Raw genomic sequence first — 22,549 nt, 5'->3', positions numbered from 1 at the left:
AAGCCTTTTTCATTTACACAAGGTACAGAGGCATCAGTGAATACAGATTTCTGTAAATCTTGCTTTCTAAAATATTATTCATCAACGTATAATTCAAATGGTAATTAAGAAGTGTTCACATGATTGATGACACATTTAAATTACAGGTTTCCAGCATTTTTTTTTCAGTAAAGACAACTTCCTTTTTCACGTGCCACTTTTTCAAAGTGCAAGTCCACCTAACAGATGTCTCACAGATCTGCTTGTCAATGTAACAAGACTTCTTTTTATTACGACAAATGGCATAAACCACACAGCATTCTGTTAAACTCAATATTGACACATCTGCTTACCACGTGTATTAGTAGCCATGTCAGCCACTTTCTGAAAGGCATCCAAAAAGGCAGCAGCTGCTACTACTGTAGTCCTGAAATGCATACAGATAACAAAACATTAGCAGTGTCTCATTGATGCCTATTTAATTACTGCCAAAAACATTTAGGCTTATAAAGAATAACACTGTGAACTTGCAGAGGCCACAAAAAGTATTCTCTTTTATATCTGAACTTAGCCTTTTCCCTCCTTCATTTCTTAATCCCTTCCTTGCTTTGTGTTAGCACTATGGACTTGGAGGCAGCCACGCTAATTCCATGCTGAGAATTGCACAGGACAGGTGCTGTTTCAAAAGAGCACAGCCACCCTCCTTCTAGCTGATTTCCTCTGATGAACTAATATTAAGCAGTCAAACATGAAAAACAAATCTAACACACATTATACTTCACCCATTAGTGAACAAATTATAGCCACTGCTATTTTCAGAGAACATGCATATTTTAAGAACAAACATGCAGAAACTTCCTTTTATCTAGGATCCTAGCCAAACAATTTCCCACATTTTTCATGTGGGGAGCATGAGCATCCCTTGAAACAGAAAATTTTTCTGAAATCAGACTAGCCTGGAGTTCTTGGATAAATGGAAAGGTGGGAAAAAAAGGAAAAAAAACCCTCAACCTCAAGAAAAAAAACCCAAAGCAACTCAAACCCACAAAAACCATCAACACACAAAGCCCCAAAATAAAAAGCCCATTCTGATCTAGTGCTCCTCCAAGCAGGATCTTTCCTGAGAGGTACACCAGCAACCTCAGACTTCACAATCCCAAGTGTCAACCTCACTAGCCCAATCTCCCTCCATGTTTGGTAAGCACCCACAGACCATATATCTCTTCAAGTGGACAGCAAACGTGAGTTACAGTTTTCCAGACACGTTTGTTCTAAATAAGCACACCCCAGAGCCCTGAACACCTCAGGTCAGTCCCAATTTCTGAAGGTTTATAGTCTGGTTGACCCAATTAAAGACAAAGTAGGCCAGGGCTCTACAATTGTGCCCTCTCCACAGTTACCTCATGGCTCTGTTCCTGCACATCTTTTCTAACAAACTCTGATTTTCTCTCCTGATGGTGTCAGTCAGCCTTTTCAAGCAAAATCCAGAACAGGGACTATCACATTCACTTTGTTTCAAGTGCTCCTTCATAGCCTCAAAAAACCCAGTAGACCTGCAGGGAAGCTGATCCTTGGCCAGAAAGACCACAGGACTGCTTAATTAGGTCAGATTTTATGCAAGTCTCACTCCAAATATGCTCAAGGTACAGAGGACATAACTGGCAGTGTAGTAAATGGCCTACTGACAAGCACAAAAGATTTGAACACACACAGAAAAAACACCCCAGGCGTGAGAGGACCAAGCAAATGCATAAGGACTCTCCACATGCCCAGGAGATTAAAGGGAGGGCAAATCCCCCACCTGACAAATCCCCCTGACAGCTAGCTAGCAATATTAGGCCCTGGAACCAGAATATCTTTGCTGAAATTTTCCTTAACACTGTTTGTGCTGCTCATCTTCCAAACTTGTGGGTCACACTGTTATTCATGTACTATGTGGTTAATTATTAATTACATCACTAATAACAAAGTTCCACTTCCCCAGTAACAAGATCCAGAAAGACCTGGCTCCCGCTCAAATGACATCTGCTGTCCTTTATCAGAGCACACAGAAATGAAACAGCAGCAAAAGGCTCACATTTGCTAGAAACAAACAGCAAATCCTCAAACACAGGCTTTCAAGCTGCCTGCTTGCATGTTCCTGTAGCACTGCAGCAACAGAATGCAATTACCACAGGACTGGGAAATAAACAAAACTATGCCTCATGCCATCCCAGAAGGCCTGTGTTTGAAGAGTACAAAATGCTGGGAAAGTTCTCCATTTCTCTTCTTTCTCTACTTCCTCTACAACTTCCATACTCACTGTGACATGATTGCTGGAAAAGGAAAAAAGCCACATGCAAGTTTGGCATGTTAAGCACGGTGTAGTAGAACAGCATAATCCAGCTGTTAAGGGCAAATGAAGCAAACCTCCAGCTTCTTTGGGAATAGTTCATAATGGAACACAGAACCACAAACCAGACTGCCAATAACCTGTTACCACTACAGCTGCTGGGGAAAAAAACTGGCGCTTTGTAGAGCAGAGAGGAGACTCTGGTTTAGGGAGAGTTGTGAGAAAATGGAGGTTGTATTTGTATCAGCAGAAACAAATTTTACAAATGAATGAATTCTATAGGTATAATTGGTCCGAGTGTGATACTTCTGCCATATACTAAAAAATCCAGTATACCATTTTCAAAGTATATCCCAAAAATCTTAAGTTTTAATAATCACTAATACAAAGCAATCCAGGAAAGCAATTCCCTTCATTTTTAAGTCAGAGGAAAATGCTGTTAAGGCTACCAAAGACTTTTTAACACTTTGAGCCCTCTTCCAACATAAACCCTTTGTATTGTACACTAGTAAAAAGGGCATCATAGACCTAGCTCCAAATGTGTGCTCATTAAACAACAATAAACTCTTTCAAGTTATTCATCAATATCAATTAAATTTAGCTAATTTTATATTTTTTATGTATAGCTGGTGGCATATTGTGAATTTTCCTAAATATATTAAGACACCAGTAGTAGTATTTAAAAAATTACATGCAGGTGTTGACTAAGAAATATGCACGATTTTACTAGAACGTGCTTAGAAAATTAACATTGCAAAAGCTGCATTTAATCTTAATGTTTGCACATCCAAGGAACTGTAGGGGATCTTGACTGTGTAACATAAAACTCACCGAAGCTGAGATTGCAGTTTCCCAGCTTTATTTATAAAATCTTCCCACACTGGATAACTTCCCTGCAAGAAAAAATAAAATACAACAATGAACATTTGATTGGAGCATTCTAATTTTAATACTATAGATCAAATTAAACTAGATATAAAACAATAACTAAAACTGTAGTAAATCCTAATCCATGAACACCAAAATTGACTGCTTCTGAATCCAGATGAAATACTAGTTCTGTGATGAGGCTTTACAGTTTTTCTGAATAGAAACATTGGGCAAAAGGGATTTGAACTGAAGCAGCAAAAATAAATGCCCTCCCCTTTGGATGGATACAGCAAAAACCAAGCCCATTCAGGGCAGGGTAGTATATATTGCGACAGCATGTACACAGAAGCTCCTAAAACCAAAGGCAGCATCCGAGTTGTTCTTCTTTACCAACTGATCCATCTGTGGTTTTTCCAGGTTCAGAGCCTGTACAATAAAAGTGTGACTTGACCAAGACACCACCTCAAACACTGCCCCAATATAACTCTGTAATTGCACAGAGAAAAGCACAGTGATAGCTCAAGACAACCAGCTCTCCCAACAGCCACCTTGTCACTACAAGACCTGTTTCAAATACAGTCAAAAGCCTTGGAGACAATTTCTGAATTGAAGCTGATAAAACAGCATGGCACTGAGCGCATACAAAGTGCTTAAGAAGGCTTAATTCTTCCTGACTTCAAGTTTCCTGTAGAATTTCCCCATTTTTTAATACTGGATTAAAACCCAAAATTATACTTAGAATATGAACACAAAGTATTCTTGCACATCCTGATATTTATTTGCGAAGTTAAAACAAAAAATTGCTCTCTGCTCCAAAATTTCTCTCTGCAGAGCAAGTACAAATTTTCTGCTAAGATAAAAAATGTGGTAGAAAGAAACCTCAAAATTTCTCTTTGATTGGAGTCTAGAGAGTAAAATAAAATATCCCTGCTTCCTTTAATAAAGGTATAAGACTTGCTGTTACCAGAGCAACAACACAATAAAACCCAGGTAAGGCAGATCCTCAAGGCTAACATTACCCCAGCTCTGACTGGAAGAGGTTTCAAGCAAGCACAGTTCCTTCTAGTAAACTCAGTCCACCCTTATAAACTGGTCTGATTTTTGTAAGTAGGTTAGACCAAAATCCACAGCCCGCATTGCCATGAGAGACAGTGTTTAGTTTTCAGGGCAAAGACAGGCTCTTCCCCAAAAGCTGTCAGACAAATTCCAGTTCCTCAGTACACCCTGGCAAGGCAGCTCCCAGACACCTGCTTGGAAGCCTGCTGGTACTCTAGTCTCTCTTCTTCAGCAAGGCTTGTAGGGCTTTTGCTAAAAAGAAAAAAAAAAAAAAGGGAAAATAGCCCAAACAATGCAAAGCTGATGCTCATAAAACCTTGTTATACCCTACACATGACAGAACCAGTAGCAAATGCAGAAGAGAAAAAATAGCCGTTATCTCGGTGGCAAGACCTAGAATATAAAGTGCTTTGTGCTAAGCAAAAAATTGTCAGACATTTTAAAAATTAAAGAAACCCAATTATTTAAAAGAGGCAAAAAATACTATTTCCTTAAACCTATTAGTCTTACTGCAATCCCTACTCTGAACCCCGTCTCTCATTGTCACCTTCACGCCCTGCATGCATTATGCATGTGTATGCCAGGAGCCCTGAAAGCCCTGACAATCACCAGCACAGCCCAAGGCTTTGCGGGATTCTCAGCAAAATGCAAGCCGGCAAGCAGAGGATACCAAAGGAGCCTGATTATGTTTCCATCTCTGGTATATTACCCAGCTAAACACACATGATGGCACGCAGGAGATTTGACACCAGCCCTGCGTTTAGCCGCTTCCCAGGCAAGCTTAAGGCACTCCTATCAAAACACAGCTCAAGAAGAAACCCCCTTTTTTATTTATTTTGTGGTCAGTCTGAAAAGCAAAAATGGAAAAGTCAAACATTTCCACAACTGTTTAGTTCCTGTCGATAACAATGCTGCTTTCCTCAAACCAAGCCCGCTCAAGTAAGAGCTCACTTTATTTAATTGTTTGCTGTATTTGTTTGGTTGAAATCAATGCAGTTTGTTTACCTGGGCTCCCTATATAGTGGCAGAGAGCATCTGTTCTCATTTCAGACAGTAGAAAACTTGAGCTTTTGGGGGGTTTTAATGTCACTGAATTAATATTTTTGCTGGTGGATTTTGTTGGAGTTCTTTTTTTGCTTGTTTTTGCACTTTTAAAGAAAACCTTCCAGCAGTTTTACATTAGTCATATAAAGTCCTATATTATTTGCTCACCTTGCGAAATCTTGATCTCACACTCAGCTGAAAAAGAGGCATGTATTTCATCTGGGTTTCAGAATAATTTGTTCTCACTTCTCCCTGCTGAAGCCACATCCACAAGCACATCTCTCCCTCAGATCATGAAGTCACACACTGAATTGCATCATTCCTTTCAGCTTTTCCAAAGAACATTTCCACCACCGCATCCCTGCTGACACCCCCTTCATTCCTACCTACAGCAAAAGTGCTCAACACCTACCACCACTTCACAAGACCAAATAACCAGGGGTCTATTCCAACTCCAGCACCTAGGAAGCAAGGACGCCATGTAAGTGATACCTGTGGGGACAAACCAAGGAGATGGCAGGAATCAAACCGGTGCTGTAAATCCACAGAGCACCAGTGCCCTGGGCAGCAACTCCTCCTGTGCCACTGGCGCACAGCAGCCCTGCTGGGTCTCACCTCCAGCAACTGCTCCTGCTGCTGTCAAAGCAGCGTCAAGAGAAATGTAAACAGTGATGAAAAACACACATGCTTGATTCAACATGCATTATTGTCTCAATTTAAACACAAAGAAACAGCAGATGGAATTTGATGTCTTCATCCAAGACATGCTTTTGCGACATAAAGCCTCTTCTGAAGAATAGTAACACAGTATTTTTAATGCTGCCTCTCCCAGAGCTTCCCCTGCTCCCCCTGGAACTTCAATTTCAGCTGGCTGATAAAGAAACCAATTTTTCACATTTTAAATGTCAGGGTTACTCAGGCCTGGTGTTATCTGTGAAAGCAGGAGGCCTCCCCCAGGTGCAGCCACACTTAGGGAAGAGCCACGGCAGGATCCTGGGTCACAAATTCCCATTTAGCTCCCCGTGGATTAATCCAGGGATCAATTACAGCAAGGCTTTGTTTAAATAATTTTCTTTAAATTTGTTCAAGGATTAATCCAAGGACTATTTCCCCCAAAATAACTTTGTGCCGAATAATTTCTTAGCCATCGAAGGAAGAAATTTGACCTGTCCTCCACGGTGTTTCCCACTGCCGTATGACGCTCCATGGCATCAAGGCTCCTGAGCTCCTGAGGGAGCTCAGCTGCCCGCCCAGCATGTCACCAGTAAGCTGCAGAATGCCATTATCCTGCCCCATCGCTTAATTAGTGCGCTTATAGGTGATTAGTCACCTGATCCCACAGCCCAGCTCCAGCTAATCTGTGCCAAACACCGGCAGGGAAAACAGGGAAAACACCTTTCTGCCTCGGGGCCGAAGGTGTCAACAGCAGCCGGTCCGCAATTAGGGACATGAACAACTTCCCTCAGGGCCGGCAGCGCGTCCCACAAACACCCAGAGCTGGCGGAGTCCCCACGGCCACAGCCCGGGACTGCCGCGGGGAAAGGGTGAGCCAGCATCACTCGGTGAAACCCCACCGACACCCAGACACACCGACATGGGCAGAGGTCTCCATTTTTGTCCACCTTCCTCACCATTCACATCTATGTTAAATGGCAGTAAATTTCATCTTCTCCATTCGGGTCTGGTTTGCCCATGACAATCACTAGTAAGTGATTTCGTGTCTCTGTCTCAATCACTGAACTTTTTCTTACTATTTTCTCCCCCCTCCCACTGAGTAAGAAGAGATAAAAAGCAGCTAGCCAAGGTCAGCCCACCACACCAGGCAAGAGCACGAAATTATGCAGCTTTGGAAAAAGAATTTAAGTCTTGTGTGGAAATGTTTTTGTTTTGGTGAACCAGCACAACCCCCCTACATAAACACAAGTCTACAAAAGATTTATGGAAGATAGTTTTCCCCTTCCTTTCAGGCCAGTGATCCCACACCAAGAGTGAGTAGAGACACACACAAGAAATTCAATGATTGCTCAAAAAAATTAGGACAGCAAAGGATATTCACTGAAACTGTTATTGATGACATCTAATGGCAAGAATAGGAACCCAGATTGTTCTATCTAAGATTATAACTTAAATATCAGCAGCCCTGACAGTTTTAAAATGTTCTCTCACTCTCTGTTCTCTCACTCTTTTTTTTCATAAAGTTATGAGTCTTCCCATTAAGCAAAAAGATGCTTACTTTATTTATTTATTTTCATGCACCCCAATTCCCAGAGACAAGACTCGTTCCATCTTCAAAAAACCCTTGACAGCGTTGTTTTAAGTGCTTTCATTTATCAGAAAGGCTTTGGAGTGCTATTACCAGCTCTTTTTGGGACATCAAGTACAAAGGCAGCAGTAAGAGTCTGGAATCCTCCAACTTCAGGGCAGGGAGATGCTCTTCAGTAAAGCAAATCCAGAATCTAATTTTGGCTGTTTCAGCTAGAGAGGTAACAGAGAGAGGAATCAGGCGAGAGCAATGCCTTGGTTTTATCTCGGAGGTTATCAAACCAAGAGCTGTATGCCTTCCAGGAAAGTACTAACAATGACTAATTGCAAGACTTCAATGAAATTGAAAAGAAAACAAATACAGGCTACAGGAGCTCGAACTTCTCTACCTCAAGTGTTGTTGTTCAGCTATGATAAGCTAAAAAGTTGAGTCTCCAAACCCACAACAGTGTCACAGAGCTCCACACCCTAGTAACACATCCAAATGCCATAGATCTGGTTTTGGAACAAAAATTGTAACTTGGCTTGTGCATGTGTCCTCCTACCCCTCCAAAGTAAATTATGTTGGAAACAAAAGATTTATTTTTATATTTTTACCAGATAACAGAATCACATGGATTATTATGAATGTCTCATTTCTGTGGCATTCACTACACTACCTCCAAGTAGCAAAGAGACTTTATTGTGCAAAACACCACACAAGGTCACAGATGTCACATATAACAAATGGCAATCAGCAAGTATGGTTTGCACATAGAGGCTACCACTTTTCCAGAGTTATTTAACAAACAAAACCAGGAAAGAGTGGAAGGGAAGAGTACAGGAAAACAGTAAGAGTCTGAAAGAAAAAGAAGAAGCAGGGGAAAAAAAAAAAAGCAAGTTCCAGCCACAGTGTGTGTCTCGACACAGTGGAAGACACAACAGTTTACAGGCAGTTTCTCTTCTCATCTAACATTTGGCACTGGAAGTTTGTCCTCTTTTCTGGAAGAATCAATAGTCAATTGGGTGAAAGAGCACTTGGCCAGCCATAACTGCAAGAGTTACAAAGTGCTACCAAACACTAACACATCCTCCTTTGTACAATCCACTCATTTAAACAAGTCCACGACTCATGGACAGGACTGCCTACACCCTTAAGTCACAAAAGGTCTTGTAACATAAAGGTGAGAACAGAATCAGCATCATCTTGCCTGAAGTTCATAATTGCTCTACTCCATCCAAAAAAACTCTGCTTGGCTTTGCCTCTTTCTACTCTGAAAAGCATCAAGAGCCTGTCTCATGAATGTTTCTAAGCTGCATCTAAAGTCTCAAATCTTTCAACACACTGAAACAGGAATTTTGCTGGCAAGAGAACTTCATTCTTTATAATGACACAGAGGTGTACACAAAATCTATTCCATTACTCCTTTGGTTTTCAAATACACAAAATCACAGAACATCTTATGTTAGAAGCAACATTTAATGACCAAGCTCCCTGCCATGAGGAGGAATATCTTACTAAATCAGGTTATTCTCAGCCCCACCCAAACTGAGCATGAACACTTCCAGTGATGGAGAATCCACTTTTCTGGGCGACCTTCTTAACTGTCTCACCACCTTCACTGTAAAATAAGTCAATTTGTGTCCAATCTATCTACTCCCTATTTCTTATGTTCAGAATGAGAACTCAGCCAAGTTCCAGTACTGATTTCAGGAGCATCCTGTAGCCTGATGCTGTCCATCATCTCTTTTCCAGTGGTGCACGATAAGAAAAAATCAGTTTGGCTTCAGCAGAGAAGTTTGAGACTGCACAACCCATTCAACTATAAGACCACATAAATGGCTACTCTGAAAGGTCAGGGAGCTTCCTTTCACTAGAACTCTTTCAGGAAGAGTAACACATTTGCATAGAGGTCTCACAGAAAAATTCCCACAAGACAAGGAAAGGGACCTGCTGAATTCAAAGTCCTATCTGTCTTTCTAAGTTAAAGGTATTGCTGTGCATAGGGGAAGTTTGAGCTTAGCTCCATCTGCAAAAGGGACTCTTAACTTGTGCTGGGCCAGGAGTGAAAAGGCATCAACAGCAGAAAACTTGAACTTCATGGGATTTCCCAGCAAGAGCTGAACACACATTACTGAATGGAGGAGCAGACAGGTACAGACTCAGGTTTTGAGAGAGTATAGTGCATGCAGGTGAAAGGAAAAGCACATCAAAGATCAGAGTAAGATGTCATTTAAGAGTAACTACCTTTCAGGAAAGAAAGCGGGGTAATTAAAATCCCAGTCTTGTATCCATGCATTTACTTCCATTATTTCTGCCTCTTGTTTAGGGAATGACAGGATTAGAAACTAGTTTCCCTCAGCATGCATAGTATAAACAGGCATGCCAAGCTTTGCTTCTCAAGGACATACATTATCAGAATATTGAAAATTATGCAACAAAACACTACTGAAGACATTTCATACACTACTAAAAAAACCTGTCAACTGGGTATTTCTTCTATGTATCACAGAACCACATGTTTAGTATTATCAAAACCGTTTCATTTTTCATTTAAATAGTACATTAGAACAGTAAAGAAAACAGATAATAACATGAAAAAAATCAATACTAATATCTGGTCAAGAAAGTCCAGAAAAGGTATTCACACCACTGGGGTAAAAAACCCAAACAACACCACCACAGATACCCATTTTTTCTACATGCTCAAATCAACTGAAGAACTCTACGGAATGCCCAATTACCTTACAGCAGCACTGAAATGCAGCACTACTTTGCAAGAACGAACATTTTTATTAGATCTCACTAACCATTTAAAGGGGGAGGGAAACTAAGTCTGGTACTAGTCTGTTGTCAGAGCCCTGGAGTCTTTAATTTGTATTATAATAATGCCTGTAGTGTGCTAGCCCATGCTTAAAAATCCCCAGTGGAAGACACCAGTTGCTCTATGGTTGTGACTCCAACATGTAGTACAGCAAGGACCTGTGAAAACTAATCCTGGCTTACAAATCCAACTCATCAGCCTCCTTCTATGTCAATAGGGACCACATCAAATCTATGCTGTGCACAGCTCAGTTTCATGGTTTAGAAGATGAAGAAACTCAGCTCCAAAGCAGCCACTTCATGGTTTAAATCCAAGATTGGGTAATTAGCAAACAAAAGTTATACTCATACTGTGAGAAAATACATCATGCATAAACATACAGCCTCTCCTTCTCTAAACATAGGAAGTTATTCAAAAGACATGGGGGGTGGTGGGAAACAACTAGCCACAGCATCTAGAGACCTTTTATCCCATGCCACATTAAAAAAGCTGGACATTAAGTAGTCTTCCAGAGGAAGCATTTAGTTCCACATTCTTCACTGCAAGTCTGAACAAGTTTGCAAGCCTGAATAGCAGATTTCTCCTCAGAGACTCATCAATACCGCCTTTCATCCACTCAATCATTAAGTGGCCACTGTACATACTCAACAGCTATTTTCTAAACCCACAATATTTCAGCTGGATCAAAACAAAGATAATTAAAATATCAGGAGGCAGTCAGTCAAGTTAATAACTACATAGGACAGCCTCAAGCCAATAGCCCTGTTTTGGTAACGTCACTGGGGTCTCACCACTTCTTTCCAAGCAAGCAGAAACCCTAATTTCTGACCATCCACCAAACACAATCTCCATCCCACAAGCAGTCATAACAGTCTCCAGGACTCAAACTACTAGCAGACATTTGATTTGACCAGAAAAGTATCAAATGGGAGAAAGGCAGCAGCCAGGTACCCAAATTTTTAATGCTTACTGACCTTTGCCTAATGACAGACGGTGAAGTGCAAGTATGCTTCTTGCAGGCTACTTTCTTTCCATTTTACTAATGAGAAGATAAATAATCCCTTTCAAGCTCCAAATTAGACCCTTGGTTTGCTCATGGACAATGAGCATACATGTGGTTTAATCATGGATGGTATTGTTAGGAGACAGCCCAAACACAGCTTTATTAACAAAAAAATCTAAATTATGCCTCTATACAGGAGGCTTCAGTGACATTACAAAGCACACATGTGACTCTTGCGGCAAAAAAAAAAAAGAATATACATCTCATGCTCGGGTGAGAAGCATGGTGGCACTTTATGTGGAAGAAAAAATGAGAACAAATGTGAACCTTTCTATACCATGAACCAAGTGTCTCTACTTATACATTCATCAGCAGCATTTTACACACCAACACAAGCTCATTCCTGCAAGAATGGTTTCTTAAAGGATGATTGTACTCCAGCTAGTATCCTGGAATTCAAATCAACTACATATCACTTATGGCTGTTGACCAGAAGAGTGAAAAGTACAGAGCTCACACAAAATCCCAAAATACACAAATGCCTCATGATCAACCAGCTTATGGTTAAGATGTTCCAATCAGGCTTCTCCACTAAAAACTGAGAGAGGTCCTGTAGTTTCAGTTACAGGAGAGGCGTTCAGGACACTTCTGTTGAGAATTTATCAGTCATTTTTAGATGTCATCTCTTCTGCCTGCCAACACCGGGTTATCGCAACACGTCTCAATCAGTAAAAACAAAGTAGCGTGTATGTGAAGATCAAAACCTATTGTACTGGGAGCTTAAACAACATTCCCTCATTAACTCCATGTTGTAGATGCACCCAATTTCTTCTTGTCCTGGGGGGAGGGAGTACAAGTCACTAAACCTGCAGCCATAGCTTGCCTTTCTGTAAAATGGGAGCCATTCTTTGGAGCCAAGTCACACAGAGAGCACTTTGAAGATGAAAGCTGTTATGGTCTTAGCCACAAAGCTACCAGACATTTTGTCTCCAATAGTTCCAAACATCTTGGCATTCAAGCTATCTCAGCCCAGCAGGAAGAAGTCAATCAATGTCCTGAAAGGTCAGCACAGATCCCAGCAAACAAAGCAGTGCTTGGCACCTTACAGTATCAAGGCAGACATAATTTTCAAATTGAAAATGCACCCTTGAAAAGGAAAATGCATTTTTATATATGTAGCCTAAAGAGACTACTTTATTCTGAAGAGTAGCCCCTTATTGTACTAACTCAAACTTCTCTGTACTCATCTTTGCACACTCTGAAGTAGACCAAAAAGCTTTTTTAGATATAGCTCCTATTTTGCTCCTGCTTATCTTCAAGACCACTGTCTTTCGGTAGACCATGAACCTTAAAAATGTTCTTCAGAAGTTGAAAACACATAGACTGCTGTGCTACAGAAGATGCTATTTACAGATTCACAAGTATACTACATCAACTCTTGCAACTTCTGTACTTAAAGAAAATTAGCTTCTCAGGTATTGTATCACAAAGATTTGGGTTCAGTTCATGCACACTCAAAACTCGGGAAGGAAGCAGCAACCTCCACTGAATATCACCCCCTGTTAGGTATTAACCAGCACTAAGCTCGTAATTACACAGACTTCTTGTTCTCCAACATTTGTTCAGTCAATTGTATTTCATGCAGCACTGCACAACTCCTTCCACATTTAGAACCTCACTGTGCAGCTCTTGGCATCCTGCCAGGTCCAAAAGGACTACTCTTAAGAGATATCAAAAATTTGTTCTGGGTATGTCACAGGATAAGCCAGCCCAATACACACTTCTGTAGTAAATGTTCAGCAGTTGTATAAATTGTTAACACTCACAGAAGAGTATTTGGATCAAGAAAGCATGTGTCCCTAAAAAATAAACTACTTGTGACTAAGTATGTTCCCAGTTATGGCCTGTTGCTTGAACCTCAGTGTCTAGGCAGGCATGCAGAAGCTCTCTTCCTGCACCATCTTTCAGCCTTTGCTGCATGTCAATCCCTCCCCCCTCCAAGATGTTTACAGAAAGATACCGCAGCTGTTTGAAAAGGCAAGAATTTCAGTGTACACAAACCAACTGCCTGAGCAAGCAGGTTGTTGGGAGGCAGAGGGATAAGAAACCAGAGCAGCCAGCTATGCTCCAAATGCCTTGATGGTAAAACCTTTGAGGAACAAAATAAATGGGAAGAAAAGCTCTAAATTAACTAATTTCACACTTGCTGTGAAGGGGAAGAAACACCCATTTGCTAGATATGAAATAGATAGTTAGCTATCTTAAATACTGTTATGTAATGGACAGGCCAGTGCAATATGGCAGGTGTGCCTCCTCTCCAGGCCTGGACCTACCTGTCTGTTGCACAGAAAATCACAGAATGCTTTGTGTTGGAAGGGGCCTTACAGATCATCTGCTCTAACCCCCCTGCCATGAGCAGGGACATCATTCACTAGACCAAGTTACTCAGGGCTCCATCCAACCTTCCCTTCTACTGATCCAGGGAGGGGCAACCACAACTTCTCTGGAAAATCTGTTCTCAACAAACAGTAAAAAAAATTTCTTACCTGTATCTCATCTAACCCTGCCCTCTTTATTGAAGCCATTCTCCCTCATCATGTCACTACATGCCCTTGTGAAATGTCCTCCTCCAATTCTCCTGCAGACCTGTTGAGGTACTCAAGGTGCAATAAGGTCTCCCTGGATCACACAGTCCTGCCTCTCAAATCTGTCAAAGTCCCTCTGGATGGCATTGCCCCTCTCCAACATGGTGACTGCACCACCCAGCTGGGTGACATCATCAAACCTGCTGAGAGAACATTCAATCCCACTGTCAATCTCCTCAACAAAGACGTGTCTCATTAACAGTGCTGGTCCCAGTACATGACATATTTGTTTTTCCTTACAGTAGTTATCATCCTTAACAGCTGGATTGAAACTAACCCTTAAAATCATCCAACTGAACACTCCTAATCTCCACAGAGATCTCAAGCTTCAAATAAAGCACAGCTGGGGAAAAGCTGTTGCACTACAACATGCCACAGTAAAATAAATTTGCCCAGGTTTTCTGGTACATGTGTGCTGTTCCTTGGATTAACATACATGCTGAAGACTTGTAGCTGCACTTGCTATAGTAACTGTCTCAGCTGTTCTAGTTGTTCCATCAAATATTTTTCCTCAGTTTATATTATTTGCATAAGCCATCCCTTGCAAGCAATGAGGGCTACTTAACAAACAACTCTCAATCCTTGATGTGGCCACCCCTGGTCCCAACTTCTCTAAAAGCAAGTTAAAACACTGCCTCTCACGGGTCACTTTCAAACAGCAGATAAGAGGATGCAAAACCACAAATGTCTCTTATGCCCATTTGTTCATGTCTCTCTCTCCTCTTTTAACCGAGAGTTCTGCATGGCTGAAAGAAAAGGTCCACCACTGCCTAGGCCAGGAGTCCCAGCAACTCCTCTAGTGTATTATAGTAGAGGTTACTGCCAGAAGCAAGAAGATTATTTTATTGCACTGTCAGCTAAACACATATAAATAAGGCACATACACACATAATAAAAGTTTCTGAATTTTTTCAAAAACTCACACATCTGTTGGGAATACTGTTTCAGGATAATACCTGCACATCCCTCACATGCAGGGAGATGAATGAGACTAACTGGTAGCACACATCTGACCCATAAAAATTTAGTAAATCCTCTGATACAAATGAAGTCACAGACAACCTGTGTTCATCCAACTGCTTATTACTCATCTTCCTCCCAAGCCCACACCACAGGTGTCAGGTGCTGTACATACACAGAAAGCCCCTGCTCTGTCAAAACACATGCTGGCAGAAGAGGCAAGACAAATAAAGAGAATGCTAAAAGCCAAAGAAACACCATCAAGCAAGTAATGAACTACAAACACAACCAATTTCCATTTTTTCAGAGGTGCTGTTTTTTTTCTTCAGGATAACAGAGAACAATGTGATTAAAAGGAATATAAAATCAACTCAGAAGGAAAAAAAAACATAAAAAACTCTGCTCAGCATGAGAAGTTCTTTTGAAATCCATCTGCAACAGGCCCTCCCAAAAATTAACTGAAATTATTTGCTTTGCACTAAAAGAGATATTGAAATTAACAGCACATTGCAGCATCTCATTTCTCAATTGCAAGAAACAAGTTACAAGCTATTCAGATCAAATACTCCCTTCCCACAGGGAGCTACAGAAAATTCGCTGCATTCAAAAACAAGTCGCAGTGTCTGCACATAGCACACAGGACTACTCCTCTGAGGGGACACGCACATTTTATTTCTGTTTTTATAAACTTTGCTTTGAAAAAGATCTTGCATAAGGGTGTAACAAATCCTAAGTGCCACATGCTCAGTGATGTATCATAGGAAACATCAGGGCTGTGACAATGGATCAAAATAAGGATGGGATGGGCACACACACTCCCACCTTTATGATTCTTTAATCAGGTCCTGAAATCTCAAAGCACAGAAATCCAATTCTAGAGCACAACGGTCAAGTACAGTTCCCACTGTGGACTTTACACAAACAACCCTGTCATCATGTACACCACCATATTACTCAACAAATCTGACCCTAGTTTGGCATGGAAAAAATGGACTTCCTTTGTCAGGGGATTGAAGTTCCAGATTTTCTGTTTAGCCTGTAGGAGACTGAGAGGCGACTTCACTGCAGTCTACAGCTTCCTCACAAGGGGAAGTGGAGGGGCATCTCTTCTCTCTGGTAACCAGTGCCAGGACCCAAGGGAACAGCACAAAGCTGTGTTAGGGGAGGTTTAGAATGGATATCATGAAAAGTTTCTCCACCCAGGGAGTGTTTGGGTACTGGAAAAGGCTCCCCATGGAAGTGGTCACAGCATCAAACCTGACATATTTTAAGAAGCATTTGGACAAAGCACTCAGGCACATGGTAGGGTTTTTGGGGTGTCCTCTGCAGTGCTAAGAGCTGGATTCAATGATCCTTGTGAGTCCTTTCCAACTCAGAATATTCTGTGACATACAATAATGTGCAGAACAAATGGGATGTTTATTAACTGTTCTTATATTTACTCAGTAACATAATTTCTCCAAATCACTCAGCTTTATGCTGAGTTGTTTTGGAGCAGATATTGTTGAGTATTAGACACAAAAATATTTTTGATAGAGGGTGGAGAGAAATTTGGGGTTTATGGAGAAAACATTAAATGCCATTCAAGAGACCTCAGCCAGCAAGACACAATCTTGCTGTCAAAAAATGTGATATGTTAGTCACACTGACACATATTGCCCATATGAAGTTTCAAATCTAACACAGTATATGGAGACAAATGGACACAATCACATTGATCAGAATTGTAATTCCAGTTCCTGTAACCTTGTCAAAACCAGGCAAAGCTCAAAATTAACAGGTACACCTGAGCCAGTTTTGTGTTACTGTGAACAAAGAAAAAAATCAGTCTGCATGTACTGTATCTTCATCACCTCAGCTGCAGCACCCATCTGCATCCCCTGGCAAGACTTCAGAGTAATTGAAGCTGTTGATTAACCCTACCATCTTTATAACAAAGTTTAAGGTAGAGCAATACATACGATAAAAGAACCCGTGAACCATTTGGTTAAAAAAAGGCAGATGCTGCATCAAATCCCTCAGCACTGCAGGGCATGTGGGGCCTTGATCACAGCCTGCGATGAGAAACAGGCACGGATAGAGCACTTGGGTATGCGTGGGCAGACCCCTACGCAACATCTCCAAGATCCTGCCAGAAGCCTGCCCACACAGATCTGACTACGCGAAACAGCACTTAAAATGCTAATTTTCACTTTACTACTAAAGGTATGATTTGTTGAAAGGTTCTGGTTAACTATCAAAAAATAGATACTTTTCCTTAGAAATTGTTGTGCTCCTTTGTGCACAATTCACAAAGAATCCTAGTGCATCTCAGTAGTACAGCATCAGCTGCATCAAATCTAACTACAGGTAAAAATTCTTTGTTCTACTCATGCTAAATAATGAGCAGATTATTTTTAACCATAACAACCACCATGCTGCTAAAGATCTGCAGTGATTCCTTCCAAACCTCCCCCTTCAGTAATTGCCACTTCACAAAACAGGTTCCACTACTACCAAGCATTAAGAAAAAAATATTCACACCTGTGCCCATCTCCATATGCTCATGTCAACATGTTTTCTGATGAACAGCATTCCCATGTAGAAGAAAAAAAATTAATCCACACAGAGGCCCACTGGCTTAAGAGCAAGAAAAACCAAATGCATCACTTATGAAAAGAAGGTAAGAATAAACATACTCAGTGTCCCTCTGTGATGAAACCCAAAACCACATTTCATCTGGAACAGAACATCTCTTGCCTGTTCCCTGCACTGACCACTAAATTATTCCAGGATTTGTGATCGTTTCCTGCTTTTTTGGGGGGGTTCTTTTATTTTAGAGTGCAGTAATTATTAAAAATCCGAGGTTTGAGAGCTTGAGGACCACCACTGCCAGGTCTGCAGCATTATCTTGACAGATATACACAGACTCCCCCCTCCTCTTTGCAACCTACCTGCTCTTGACAAGCCACGCTTTTAATTAAATGTCTCCTAAGATACGTTGAGAGGAAAGTGCATATGAACACTTGCCAAAAAATAACTTCTAGTGCCAAAAGCTTCTCCACCCTCCCAAAAAAATACACTAGAAGCCATTCACCTCTGCCAGGCTCCCTCTTAGAGCAGACCCTGTCCTCCAATACTACCCGGCAGCTCCTTCTCCGCAGCCCTCGCGGCTCACCAGCCCTACCTGAATTAAAACACCCAGAGAAATCCCATGCCCTGGCTGAGAAAGGCACAGCGTGCACGGTTGCCGCCTTTAAATTACGGCAGTCCCCATTATCTGACACGTCCCTCAACATCTCCCGACAACTGCATCCTTCCCAGGCAGCCCTGGCAGGAAGACAAGCTGCCCTTGTCCAGGGGAACACTGCAGTATTCTGCAGTACGGCCGTGTGCCGGAGGCTGGGCGCCTCCAGCCCTGGGCTTTGGGGGAGACATGACGGGCAGAACACAGCAACGCTTTTACGCTATTTACTTCCACGAGAGAAGGGTGGGAGGCACCGGCTCACCCAAAGAAAACCCTGCAGAAGTGCCCTTGGCTGCCAAGGATAGAGTGGGAGCGCCTCTCTCAAAGGGACCCTTTGGCAGAGACGGGATCAGCACAGTCAGATTTCTGGTGGCTGGTGGAGAGACCCCTGCCTTTGAAACCTTTGCATCCATTCACAGAAAAAAGGAAATGCCACCTCCACGAGCATATACAGCGTAAAAATAATACCACACAACGGACTGAGCTGCAATTTTCATTCAGGCACACATCAACTTTTGAGCATCTCCAGGCAAAGATTTTTTTTTCCATCGCGCCCATCAGCTTGGCACCGAAATGCTCACACTGCCCTTCCGAGCCCCACCCCACGGCTGACACGCTCCGTGCCCGGCTCCTCCGCACCACGCTCCCGCCCCGCTGCATTCATGCTGCTACCGATCTGACAGCCCACACCGGGGGAGAAAAAAGGAGGATAAAAATATTTGTAAAATAAAGAGGCGAATTCCTGACCCTGGTGCAAGGTTAACAGCTTGCACGTTTGAGCAGGACAAATAGAGAAAAGAGGGAAAGAAGGAGGAGGGAGGGAGCGGTGGTATCCTACAACCAACTCGCAAGCCCCAAACCCTGGGTGTGAAGGCAGGGAGCCGCTCTGCCAGGCTGGTCCCGCCGGCGGGGACGCCGGCCCAGCCGCGGGGCAGCGTCCGCCCTGCGCCGCGGGGAGGTCGCGCCGCCACCAGCCCCCGATGCGGCTGCACCGCCCGGGGCGAAGTTTCGCCGGGCCAGGTGGGAAGACGCTTCCCCTCCCTTGTGCTTCCCCACACCCTTCAGCCTCTTACCTTCATGTCGCTTATGATGGTCTGGAAGAGCCCTCCGAGCGCACTACATTCCTTCTCTATCACAGCCTCCATTTTCCTGGCTCGAGCTCACAGGAGGAGCAGGATTTCAACGCTACCGCTGCAACTGCACTGCTCAGCTGGAGGAAAATCAGACACCCCGGGCACCCACCTCACCCAAAAAAAAAAAAAAAAAAAAAAAAAGAAAAAAAAAAGAGGGGGGGAGGGAAGGGGCAAACAAGCTGATGTACGCAACGAGAAAAAAAAACTACACCCCAACACACCTGAATCCCTTTCTGCCTGCACCTCTACAACGGGATAAAATCCAGCGCTACTGGCGCCTCTCCTACACGCACCTCCCCGGCACCCGGGCACTCAGCGCCGAGCGGGCACTACGAGCCCCTGCGGGAGCAGCCACAGGCCCCATCTCTGCGCATCGCGGCCCCGGCCCCCCGCGCCTCCCGGCACGGCAGCGCTCAGGGCAGCGGGCGCCCGCGGCGCTGGGCGCAGCGCACCCCGAAAAAACAAGGGGGGAGAATATCAGTGTCTATAAAAAGGGATCGAGCGTCAAGCGCGTCCTCGTGGAGCAGCCTGGAGAGGAGCTCTGGCAACCCCAGCGGACCAGCGCACCCGAGCAGCTGCCTGCCCGCCCCGGGAACAGCCCGCTCCGCCCGCCCGTGCCGCTCCCGCGGCGGCAGCGCCCGCCCCCGCCCGGCCCCGCGCCCGGCGCCCCGCCCGCCCTGCCGCGTCACCAGCGCGGCCGCCCATTGGCCCCGCGCGGCCGGCGGGCCGGGGGTCGCGGGTTCGCGCCCCGCTGCCGACGGGCCGGCCCCGAGGACTCCGCTAGACCCGATCCCGTTCCCTTTTCTTCAGGGCGGAATCTGACTTGCATGTTTAGCATTCGGCGAATAAACTGTTTTATTCTGGTGACATTCGCCGAAATGGCCGAAGTTCCGCTGTTTCTGGTGACAAGCGCCTGCCTGCACCCCCCGATAGAGAGCTGAGAGGCCTCGCAAAGCTGCAGCCCGCGGAGTGCGGCCGGCAGCAGCTGTGAGGCTGCTCGTTCATCCTCTCCCACAGATGCCAGACAATAGGCAAGAGTGTGAGAGGGGGTTGTATAAATCGTGGGGTGTAAAGTAATTCAGTTTGCACGTTAACTCTGCCAAATTTTACAAAACGTTGTGGTCAAAATCCCGTGTTTCTGCATGCAGATGGGCGGTGGCTCACACCCTGCACGTGTGTGACACCGGCACATGGCCGCTCACACCAAACACACCGAGGGTCCGGGACCCTCCCTTGGTGTAAATGCAACGCTGCCCTGTTATAAATAAATTCGTTTTAGTAGGCAGGGTTAATAATAGTTAATTGTTTTAATTGAATTGTTAGTGTAATGAATTGTTGTACTGTAGTGAATTGTTATAATTAATATAATAAGTTACAAAGTTATATGTGGTGTTAGTTATGTGTGTGTAGCTGTCAATCCAGGGAGGGAGGATGGGGTGGGTGGAGGAGGGATGTCACCAGCTCCACCTGTGACTGGGAGAACCAACAAGCCAATGGTGCCTCGAGTTTCCAGAGTGATTGGTTAGGAATGCACCACCCTATGGATCAATCAGGGCCCAAAAGGAGGACCAATCATCCACCGGATCAAAAACGCACCAATCCTGCCCCTTTGAGAGCCTATAAAAACCCCTGGGTGCTGAGCATCCTGCTCTTTCCTGTGGGCTCTGTATCCCAGGGAATGGTGTGGGTTGTGCACAGGTAGTCTGATTTGCTGCTGAGGTCCTGGGCTTATCCTGGGGCCTTGTCTTCGGTTGTTCTTGTCTTAATAAACAGGCCCAAGCTTTTCAAACGGCTTTGCCTCAAATTTGCCTGTTTATATCAAACCGCATGGTTTCGGGTCCAGAGCTCCAAAGGTCCAGCTGCTGCTCACCCCAGGGAGGTCGCACCCCGAGGGAGCAGCAGGGGCTGTGTTGCTACGTGTTTTAGTACGAAACTGCTGTAGAACCAGGAATGTGGATGTACAGAAGAATAAGCCTTAGACCTTGAAAGAAGTGCAAGGGTCTTTCCATTCATACGTGCAGTTCTGCACGAACAGCCACAGCTGAGATGGAATTCAAGTTATTAAAATTTATCTTAGAAACTCTGCCCCAGAAGAGCCAGTGTCTGTGCCAATGCCTTTTGCTTCACTTCAGCCAGTACCCAGGTAGGTGCACATGAGGGATTGCATCCTGTGTTACGTATCTCTGAGGGAAAGGGCTGGACCGGTGCCTTGTCTCCAGCAGGGCCGTGGCAGCGCAGGTTGTGGCAGCAATTTCCCTCTGCTGTGACCCGCATGGGTCTGAGCAGGCGATTCATTTGGAGCTCTGCATGACCCTCACTCCCAAAGACGAGCCCAGCGAATGTCCCCAGCGGCTCGTGATAATGACACTGCTCATCTCAGGCTGAGCTCCAGGTGCTGTCGCAGAACCAGCGTGACAGCGTTCCTGTGGGACACAGGCACAGCCAGCAATCCAGCAGGGAAAGTTGGTGGCCTACTTTGTTTTCTTCAGCCACCCCATTTCTGGGATGATCCTTGTTTTAGTGCAAACAGGGGCTTGGCTAACCTCATTTCTAGAAAGGTTTCAGAGTGCAACAATGCGCATGGGAGAGGAGAGTGAAAAATCTCCTTCTGCAAGTAAAGCTGTTGTTTAAGGACTGCACCGATACTGTTGTAAATAAATCAGGGCTGCCTGTTCTGTGGCATGCAACAAGTCTTCATACAGTGATGAAAGAATATGCAGATATAAACAGAAAATTAATAACTTTAAATCTCAATCAGTTATAACAAGTAAGTTAGGCGTACAATGTAAGATAATAGGTTTTACCTTGCAAATAAGAAACATCATGATGAGTAACTTTTTAAACCACTGTAACTTACGTGTAGCCAGTCACAACCCAGAGAGACCTAATCAAAACTGTTCAGGTGGAATATTTTTTTTCAGAAGGTTCTAGGGCATGAAAAATGAAGACATGATGATTTCAACAAACATATATTCATAGAACAAGAAATCAAAATGCAAACAGGAGGGTGTTCGTTCTTTCCAACATTTTCAAATCTATTTTGTTATTTTTTTATATATCACTTAGAACAAAGATTATGTTAATTTTATATTTAAAACTTGTATTTGTTTGTAGCCTAACATAGCTAAAAATAAAAAAAGGGCATATAGCCTGAAGGCATCAAAATAGTCTTGATAACTGATGGTTTTTTTTTTTTTTTTTTGCATTGAAGGACATTTCAGACTTTTAATTTTAT

At 43.4% G+C, this 22,549-nt stretch overlaps 1 protein-coding gene across 17 annotated transcripts in view; it reads right to left on the bottom strand.

Annotated features, from left to right (window-relative positions):
- MTSS1 (MTSS I-BAR domain containing 1) overlaps positions 1–19,925 on the bottom strand; it is a 126,798-nt gene extending 106,873 nt beyond the window's left edge. For 2 of the 17 annotated variants that reach the window (XM_031504086.2, XM_031504087.2), the window contains exons 1-3: positions 19,255–19,494; positions 3,143–3,204; positions 333–406 (exon numbers count right to left, since the gene is read on the bottom strand). In XM_031504086.2, coding sequence (XP_031359946.1) covers positions 333–406; positions 3,143–3,204; positions 19,255–19,326 — 208 coding nt within the window. In that variant the 5' untranslated portion in view covers positions 19,327–19,494. Of the gene's footprint in view, positions 1–332; positions 407–3,142; positions 3,205–19,254; positions 19,495–19,535 lie in introns of those variants that run through there. The other 15 variants (XM_031504085.2, XM_031504082.2, XM_031504092.2 and 12 more) reach the window with 13 other exon arrangements.
- Between the last annotated feature and the right edge of the window lie 2,624 nt (positions 19,926–22,549).

This window comes from Lonchura striata, chromosome 1 (assembly GCF_046129695.1).
Source record: "Lonchura striata isolate bLonStr1 chromosome 1, bLonStr1.mat, whole genome shotgun sequence".
In the NCBI taxonomy this organism is placed as follows: domain Eukaryota; kingdom Metazoa; phylum Chordata; class Aves; order Passeriformes; family Estrildidae; genus Lonchura; species Lonchura striata.
This window is presented reverse-complemented; position numbering and strand designations above follow the sequence as displayed.